Raw genomic sequence first — 10,565 nt, forward strand, 5'->3', positions numbered from 1 at the left:
CACTTTCTCGGGAATTAAAAGTTCGAGGATTAAAGTGTAATTTATCTTTTATTTGGATAAATATTAATATTATTATATCCTTTAAAGAATATAAATAAGTGAATCTCTTTTAAGTTTTAAAATAATCTATATATTCTTTCAATTTTTATTGTCTAAAAAAAAATTTTATATTAACATAACGTCGTTTATCTATAAAAACTTTTCATACAATAATGCTAAAACTCTTTATCCAAAAGTAACAAGATAAATGAAGAAAAGATAGATATTAAATTATTATGAATATTATAGGATAATAATTCAAGATGGGTTATAGATCTAGCATAAATTTTTTTATAGTGTAATTTTTTGCTATGGAAAAAAAACTAATATTATAAAATGAGTAATGAAAAGTTAACAAAATAATATTTTTGCACTGCATTAAAAATTCGGAAGAATGTATGAAATATTTTAACATTTAAAAAGATAGGCCTATTATTTTTATTTTTAAACTTTTATGGAGACTTTCTTACATTTAGTCCCCTCAAAAAAAATTGCAAATATCGTATAAAAATTATAAATGCATAAATTATCCTATATTACATGCACACCCGCTATGCGAAATATTTTAAACGAATACGACAATTATGAGCTAGAATTTAAATTTAAAAGTTTAAAGGTTTTTTTTTCTTAATGCAGCTTATAATGCTTGCACACTCTCCTTTCTTTCTTTCTTTCTTTCCTTTTTCCACAGCGGAGCCTAAATATGTTAAGAGAATTTTGACATTTTCAATATTATTTATTTTTTAACTTCAAAGTATGTTTATAAATAATCTATCAATTTCAAAGTTTTTGATACTATTTATTTTTGCGCCTTAAGGCTTGTTCATTTTAGTACTATATAAAATAATCTAACTTTAGGCATATCTAATTTTCTACTAATCTATCAAAATCATCTCACTGCATTCTTTTTTCTTTTCTTTTTTCTTTTAACGATGAATATTCGCAAAACCCCTAGTCAATTAAAGAGACCCAAATTTTTCAAAGGCATTGAGAACGATAGACATGTTTCAACCAGAGAGAGAGAGAATTAATTTTCCCCCCGAATTTAAAAAAAAAAAATACTGTACATAGCAGCGTTTGTACAGTGGAACATATTAACTTGAGACAGAAACCTAACCCCGACCAAAAAGCTAACAAGAAAATAAGAAGACACCGACTATGCCTAAAGTAAGTGGCAAAGAGGTTGGTGGTTGGTATCCGATGTCCCAAGTTCGAATCCTAGTTGATTCATATTTCCAGCTAAGTTTATTTCTAAATGAAATAAATGAAGCGGATAGCGTGCTACCTATTTCTTAAAAAAAAAAGAAAAAAATAATAATAAGACAAAATTGAAGGCACTTCCACTATACACATGGTTAGAAAATAAGTAATAGATTAGACAGTATAAAAAACAAGAAGCCGCTAGGATGAATTAAATATTAAGACCGGTATTTTCAAAATTTTGATGTTCTGAGTATTTACAAAACAGGAGATGAACAATATAAATGAGGACTTTTTTTGCAAATAGCCTCCTGACAAATTTTATTTGCAAAAATAGTCCCGTCCAAAAATTATTTGCAAAAATGGCCCTGCCCCTACCACGCCAACGTCACGTCAACGCCACGCGGGCAGGGCGGGCCCAGATGTTTAAGTTGAACACGGTGAATCATTCACCGTGTTCAATACAAGATTTTTGTATTGGACACGGTGAATGGTTCACCGTGTCCAATACAAATATTTCAGTCTTGCTATTTTGTATTGGACACGGTGAATCATTCACCGTGTCCAATACAAAAACTTTGTATTGAACACGGTGAATGGTTCACCGTGTTCAACTTAACCATCTGGCCCAGCCCAGCCCGCGTGGCGCTTGCGTGGCGGGGCCAGGGCCATTTTTGCAAATAAATTTTTAACAGGGCCAATTTTTTTTAAAAAAATTGTAAGAGGGCTATTTGCAAAAAAAGCCCTATAAAAGAATATAAAAGGAAATGAAAGAAGAGAAAAAAATATTCAAAATATAAATAAACTATGATATTACAAATAATTTATAAAATGCTTTTCCTAACACTCTAAGAATGATCACAACTAGCTATTATTAGAAAATATTAGCCACATGCAATATTTATCATCGAATCAGCCAAAAGAAAATCTTCTTTTTTTGAGAGAGAGAGATAGGTAGCACGCTACCCGCTTCATTTATTTTATTTAGAAATAAACATAGCTGAAAATATGAATCAACTAGGATTCGAACTTGGGTCTCGGGTACTAATCACCAAGCCCTTTGCCACTTGCTCCAGGGACAGTCAATTCACAACCATTAGCAAAAGAAAATCAATAAAAGGTTCACAATCTAGCAATCTCTTTTGTCTTTAATGAAGCATAGCAACCAAAGGTACCTCTAAAATTAAATTTTAAATATAGATTCCAAAATTTTAAATTTACTTTTAAAATTTTAAAATTAAGATTTAACTTTGAATTTGAATTTACCTTTTAAATTTTAAAATTTAATTGTTAGAAATCTTGTGAAATTGTATGGCATGCATACAAACAGTTTAAAAATAAAGTCGTGAAATTTTTAAAATTAGATGATTCTTTATTTCACTTAGATCAAAATCACATAATATAAATTTCATAGAATTTTACAACTATGCATCAAATCAGAACCTAATAGAACTATAGAAGTAAGAAAAATAGGCTAAAATATAGAAAATCTTATGTAAATACTCATTTTTTTATTTTTTTCTCATGATTTTCAAAAATCTATATATATTTTTTTATTTTTAAAATATTTTCAAATAGTTACGACCTTAATGAAGAGACAAAATGACTAAACTATTATTATTTATTTTATAAGAAAAATAAATTGTTAATGCATTTTTATTATTTTTATAGTTATTTTTGATATAAATTTAAAAAATATGAATGAAATAGTAATGTAATCCTGAAAGTGTAAGGTTAAATACATCAGCCGGAAGTGTTGAAGTATAAAATATTAAATATTTAGTTTTTTAGCATTTAGCCTCTCTTCATTTTTTTTTTCACAAATTGTCCGACGAAATTTGTAAGGGCTTTTTTTGCAAATAGTCCCCTTACAAATTTTTTTTTTTAAATTGGCCCTGTCAAAAATTTATTTGCAAAAATGACCCTGACCCCGCCACGCAAGCGCCACGCGGGCGGGGCTGGGCCAGATGGTTAAGTTGAACACGGTGAACCATTCACCGTGTTCAACACAAAATTTTTGTATTTGGACACGGTGAATGATTCACCGTGTCCAATCCAAAATAGCTAAGAATGAAATATTTGTATTGGAAAATTATTTGTATTGGACACAGTGAATGGTTCGCCGTGTCTAATACAAATACCTCTAACTTAGTCATTGTTGGAGTATTTGTTTTGGACACGGTGAACCATTCACCGTGTCCAATACAAAAATCTTGTATTGAACACGGTGAATGGCTCACCGTGTTCAACTTAAACATCTGGGCCCGCCCTGCCCACGTGGCACTGGCGTGATAGGGGCAGGGCCATTTTTGCAAATAATTTTTGGACGGAGCTATTTTTGCAAATAAAATTTGTCAGGGTGCTATTTGCAAAAAAAGTCCAATTTATAATTATAAAACTGGCCCTATCCCCGCCATACAAGGGCCATATAAGCATCATATCAGCGATTGTGAAGGTTTAAGTTAAACACGATGAACTATTCATTGTATTTTGACGGGTTGAACAGTAGCCAACCCGCAGTGTAAAAAAACTCAAACAGTCCCGCAGTGCATTTTAACTTAAATACGATAAATCATTCACCGTGTTCAACTTATGCTAGCCAGCCGTTGACGTGGTGCTTGCGTGGCGGGTCAGAGTGAGTTTTATAATTATAAATTTTATAAAATTATATATATATATATATATATATATATANTATCAAATTTTAATTTATTATAATTTTCGATACAAATATTTTGAATTGTCTTAATCAAGTTCAACAAATTAATTTAATTGTCTAAGCATTAATAACTTATTAATATAACAGCGCTATAAAAGTATTATGATTGATAATACAATAATAACTATATTATTTTTATATTGTAAAATTATATATATTTAGCATAATAAATTAAAAATTTGAGGATTCAAAGTGTAGTGATTCTCATAGTTCAAGGACCACAAGTGTAATTTACCTAAAAAAATAAAACACTATAAATTCGCTCCGCTTCGCTCGTCGAAGGGCTCTCTGAGTCTCTCTCTCTCTCTCTCTCTCTCTCTCTCTCTCTCTCTCTGCTTGTGTAGCTTCAAAGAGTCCATGGCTTTTTCTTTAAAATGCAAAGGAATGTTAATTTTTCTACAAGAATGTAAGAGCCCACAGCAATGTGAGCAAACTAATTTGCTTCATTCACCCACCATGAACAATTTGATTTTGTGCACCCACCATTTAAACTATATATAGGCCATTTTGAGCCTGTTAAGGGAACTTTGACTTCAAAATTTAAGCTGGTTACTTACTTTAATGAATTGCTGGTTACTTACTTTAATGAATTTACAGTTGCGAGAATCGCATGGAGTATACAAACTAAACTTGTAAAAATAAACAACGCATTCAAAATTTTGAAGTTAAAGTGCTGTTGACTGACTCAAATCAAACGAATTGAATGGTTGGGTAGTAAAATCAAAATTTTGAAATGTTGAGCAGCTGATAAATATTCGATGAGATGTATCATGTATTAATTGAGAAAATTTAAATGTAAATTTTTATTTCATTTTATCATTTAATGTTTTTTTTTAATGTTCCACTGCATTAAAAATTAGAAATGGCAAGTGCTTCGTCCCATGGCGGATTCTAGATCCGATTCTATTGCTCGAAGATATTATTTTGTTTGGCATGTTTTATGATTTTGTAATACATTTTGTGCATATAAGGTCCGTTACTTGGAAACAAATTATTTCAGTTTGTGAATTTTGAATTGTTATTTTAATTATTTAGCTTTGTTAGGAATTACTTACATATATATATATATATATATATTTTGTATTTTAATAGCTGGACCGCATATGCGCCTCCATACTGCATTTGTAGTTATGCACTATGCAGTGGGTAACCGCATGAAGGCCGCACACCGCATTTTGGAACGTTGTACAAAACTTTGACTACACAAGCGAAAAACATGACCAGGCTCAGTACAAGGCCGGATCGGGAGTTATCTCAATTAATGGTTACATTCGAACAGGCAAGAAGTGTCATCGATAGTGACATGCAGATTATGTCAAAAAAGAGATGGAAGACGCCAAATGATTCTGAGGATGAAACAAATGAGGGAAATAGGCGGATGCGAGACCTAAGAGAAATAGGGCTTGGGATGGCATCTAAACAAAAGAGTAGTATATGCATCAGCACCGAAGGTTCTCGGGAGATATCCCTTCTTGATAGTACTTCACGTGGCAAAGTGGACGCCAATAATGGTTTATCTTGTTCTAGTCGCAGCAAAAAGTCTTGTTCATCTCTGAAAAGACGACAGTCTGGTTCGGCCCAAACTTGTAAGAATTTGCGAAGGAAGTATCGTCGCCGCCCTCTAGCTAAGCTGTGTAACGGTACCAGGGCTATAATCCCATCCTATTGCCTGTGGGTTGGTCCAAGTGAACAAAATACAAAATTGAACAAGGCGGTCTTTTCGGCAGACATGGATGACAGCCCCGACTGCTCGGGCACTTCGAGCGAGGAGGTTATATTTGATGCTTGTGGGAAAAGTCGTAATATCTCTGTCAACAGTACACATTTGCACCCTGAAACTAAGGACTCTGAACTTTCAACCATATCAGAATTTATTGACACTGACAGCTCTGATCATTTATTCAATGTTCCCCTTGTTATGGGAGACATCTTTGCGGATGGTAAACTTCAATATTCTCTCACATATTTTAATCACTTTCATCTTCTATTTCAAGTTCAAGCTGCTTAACTTCATGTTTGCTACTTCCTTTAGCAACATCAAACATTATTTAGTCATCGAGTGGGTAGTTCTAAGGCTCCTACATTTACACAACTTTACCCTCTCCATAGCTCTAAAGAGTGTTTTTATGATCTGAATTTCTAGTGTTTCCTTAGACAGCAAACCCTTGGCCCTAAATACTTAAGTCCCTCATATACCATGATTTGGTTAATACAACTATTTAAATTGAGTTGATTGGTACACGATTTTGCAGTAAATTCCATGATGTTGTGCTGTGTATTTTGTTCTATACGCTAACCTTTTACCTTTGCCATTATATTGAAGGAATACAATTGCAATTGTGCTATATAGTACCATTTATTATAGAGTAAAATGTTAGTTTCTCACTACTCGGTGGTAAGATTGTATGACTAATTATCAGATAATAGAATTTTTGACAAGAGCATATGGAAATGGTCTAACGGAAAATCTTGAATTTTAGGTGATCCTGCCGTTAATTATATTGCATCAACTGATGCTTGTTTATTTTACAATTAAAGATTGTGAGAACTGATATGATTTTATATTCGAAAGGTATAATTTATACTTTCGCCCATATAGTTTTCTATTTCTGGTGTCATTAATTGTACTTAAAAGCAAGCCTCGCCTATTTATATCTCGTCATTGACAAGTTATATTGAAAGTCTAAAAAGCATTAGTTTTTGCAGCTGAAAAGCTATACAGTTGTTGCAACCATGACGGGGTAAATTCACAGTATAATGAAGGACTGGGTGAGAGCGGCTGTATTGTCTCTGCAACTCAGCTTAATTATTATAAGAAAAGAAAGGATAAAAGGATCCTACATAAGGACTCTGTCGGACAAAGGCTTTTGAGGTATCAAGCATCAAGCAAAGATGCTGAATCAGAAAGCTTGCGTTACACAGCCGATCGATTTGATTCTTCCCTGAATGACAAAGTGCCCGACAGGTCATCTGTAGGTCTGCTCGATACGACTGTTGATGGATCTTTTGATAACTGTAGCCTTTTGATAAAATCTAAGTACCTTTCAGAAGTTGGTGATGCTTCTGTCAGCGTTCTCGAGCAGAGTTTTGTTAATGAACTAGAAGAAGATGAGTCAGCCGAAGTTGTAAACAAGCTCTCCAACTTGCTTTCATGCTCGAGGAAGAAGGGAGTATCATTATCCTCAGATCTGCCCGTTTCCACTTTAACGACCCAAGAATTATTGCCGTTTGGTAAAGTTCATTATCTACCGTGCACAAAATACCAGCTTTCGAAGCCAGCAAAAAGCTTTTCTTTAGAGGACTCTACTTTCTACGATGTTGAGCTGAATGTGCAAGCTAGTTATCAGGGATCACAGGTACCTCTTGTTTCCCTCATGAGTAAACTGAATGGTAAAGCTATTGTTGGTCATCCTGTCTCCATTGAGGTTCTGGAAAAAGGATTTTGCCATCCTCTGTTACTGAGGAGCGAGAAGATAGGAAAGTTGCAGGCAAAAGTAACTGCAGCAAAATACTCTTTGAAAAAGGTATCTTTGCCAAATAGGAAATCGGGCATTTCTCCGAGGAAAATGCGGAGGCTGTCATCGATCACTCTTGATAGCAGAGACGATGAGGATGATAGAAGGCCGGTTTTGGAAAAGATAGGCGGACCTGCTTTTGCTTGTGTTCCGCTAAGAGTTGTTTTTAGTAGGATTGATGAAGCATTGCGTTGTGCTGTTCGATCGGGAAATGCCAGCTAACAGTGGTCATGTAAAAATAACTCTGTAATTTTTTTCTCCCCTAGTGTAATTCGATAGCCGTCCTGTTTATAGCTCTTGCATGAGTTTTCAATTCATCAGTGGAGTAGGAAATTGCCTATATTTTAATTTGCTCTTAGTTGGAATTGTCCAAGGAAATTGTAGCTAGCAATGCTGGTTTCTTAAAGATATGTATGATATAGAAGTTAGAAGTTGAATCTGTGATGCTTCATAAATCTGACAATAACCAATCTAGACTACATACAAACTCGTCCGTAACATGTCACCTAGATATCCTTTGGGTTTGCTCTTTCCCTCGAGGGCTACGAAGGTACAGGGCAATCATTGTCGTCGAAGCTTCCTCAACAATTGGAATCACAAAAATCAGAAACCTACGCATAATGATGGCCCCGTATGTGGTAAGATTTTTATTGTTGCTTCGGTTGTTGCTTTGGTTCATTCAGTGGAATATCTTCGAAATGTTTTCGAACAATGTGACGTGAAATGTTACCAGTTTTTCTTTTGTTACTGTCACGTCAAGCACCATGTATCAATATGCATTGTTGACCTATGAATAACCTGATCTTTGTTGTTGCTGTTATTATTATTGTTTGAGTTTCAGGGTTTAGGGCCATGTTATTGTTATTATCATTGTAGGTAGGCATTTCAAGAAGATTGAATTGAATGAATCTATTAGATATGCTGACTCGATCCCAAATATTAGCAGGTTAATAAATTTTTCAGTTTGATGACATTTTTTTTAAAAAATTTCCCACTAATTCAACATAACTATTGATGGTTCTTTCTGTTTTCTTTTAGGCTACCTCACCCCAAGCCGCGAGGCGCGCTTTTCTCATAATCACAAGGTGAGAGAGATATTTTTGCAGGTATCTTATAACACACTTGCCTTTCCATTATTTTCCATATTCAACTTCTTGTGCTTGCAGAGCACTGTACATTTCAAAAGAAACTGATGCTTGCTTTCCTCTTTCTAATATTTCAGCAGATGAAAGGATCGGAGCATGAAGAGAACTAGACTCACTAATCTCGTCGGCTGCTGGTGGACTATCTGGAAGGTAAGGAATGATTTGTTGTTTAGGAATAGACTACCGAACCCCGGACTAGCTGTCCAAAAGCTTAGGATATTAGTGAAGGAGTGGGGATCGTTTCTCTCGACTTGATCAAAATTACTATCCATTTTTTTTTTTTTTTTTTTTTTTTTTTTTTTCTTTGTTATCGGGGCCTGGCTGCCCCACCCTTGTAGCCTAATTTATCATTCCGTTGAATGAAGTGGGTAGCGTGCTACCTTTTTCTCAAAAAAAAAAACATATAACTTTTCTCTATGATGGGCAAGAAAGTAGTCAGAATTTTTTTTCAGCTTAATTATAGCAAAAAACTCTCCTGTAAGTCATCCCGTGTCTCAAGTATCCCCCTACATAAAAGTTTTAAATAACATCAATCTTGCACTTCAGTCTTGCGTGAAATAGATCCAATAATTTAGAAGTTTTATTAACTTTTTGCAGAAGTGTTAATGGCGATAACGTGGAAGATGAGTTGATATTAATAACACTTGAATTCTAATACGGGACGAAGGGAATTTTTTACTTGAACGCTTTTTCATGGCTGCTCTAGTGTTGGTACTTGAAGGTGCGTTTGAAGGGGATTATGGCCTTAAATGTGTGCTATCAACATACCGCTAATGAAGGGGCTTATTTGAGATAGAAGCTCTGTTTGGTACGGAGAGTGGATTGCATTATGTATGGTGAGAAAGTACGATGAAAAATATTCTATTTATTTTTATATATAATATTGCGTTTTGTATATCGCGATGAATCGGTTATGATATATTTTTTGCGATGTCACTGGAGAACGCAGAATTATATCCAGCCCTATATACTTTTGTCTTAACTCCATTTTATCTAATAGCGTCAGATGTGTTTCAATTCCAAACTAAGTCTAAAATGGATGGTTGATATTGTTTAATTTTTTTTATATAATAAGTTATTTGAAATATGAAAAAAGGTGCAGGATGATTTTTTATAATTAGATTTTTTTTTCCATTAAAGAAGAAAGGATTCTCACTACCTATAAACCTATATCTCTCTATACTACGGGCTCGAAAAAAGTGAAACACCTTTTTTCTTCATCGGACCAAAATCAAAGATTGCTTTGAAATCAAACTAAGAGATGGCTGCAAATGTGCATTTTGAAGAAAAAATAATTTTTATAGCATTTTGAAGCTTATAAGATCGAATGCAAGACATACAATCAAAACGGCAGTGTAATTAGTAACTTGAATTAAAAAGGGTTGTCTACTTTGTTATTCGAAAAAGCTTAAAATATCTAATTGCCAACATTAAAATGCAAGCACCTACTTGCCAAAATGCCAAACTTCGAGGGGTCTCTGTACAATTTTTCCTCAATTTTTAATGGCGTTTTTTTAATTTCTAATTTTTTATATGAGTTAATCCAGATTTATTAAATAAAGCAATTAAAATCACTAAATTTGATGTAATTGTCAATAAGTTTAATAGAATTTTTAATTTATTTGTCTAAAACAACCAAATTTTGGACAAATGAAAGGTTAAGATGGGCTATATTTTTTTTAAAAAAAAGAAATTAAGGGGCATTTTAAAATGGCCTATATTTGAGAAATAAATTTAATAGAATTTTTAATTTATTTTTATCCCAAATGTGGACAATCTATAGATATCTATAGATATATTGATTCGTGAGTTTTACTGTGACCGACGTGTCAACTTCTTAGCACCCCTCCTCTCTACCGTTCCCTCTCGCGGCTCTTTGATCCTTTCTCTCTCTCCCAATGGTTGATGTGTTCACCCTGGAGTCTTTTGCCCCCTCTATACGTTATA

The 10,565-nt window shown here is 33.7% G+C and overlaps 1 protein-coding gene across 1 annotated transcript; it reads left to right on the top strand.

Moving 5' to 3' along the window:
- Positions 4,272–7,790, top strand: LOC109716541 (uncharacterized protein At1g51745-like). The gene is made up of 2 exons (XM_020242050.1): positions 4,272–5,898; positions 6,665–7,790. Exons 1-2 carry the CDS (start codon positions 5,175–5,177, stop codon positions 7,693–7,695), a joined length of 1,755 nt encoding a protein of 584 aa, XP_020097639.1. The 5' UTR covers positions 4,272–5,174; the 3' UTR covers positions 7,696–7,790.

Source organism: Ananas comosus, linkage group 10 (genome assembly GCF_001540865.1).
Source record: "Ananas comosus cultivar F153 linkage group 10, ASM154086v1, whole genome shotgun sequence".
Lineage (NCBI taxonomy): Eukaryota > Viridiplantae > Streptophyta > Magnoliopsida > Poales > Bromeliaceae > Ananas > Ananas comosus.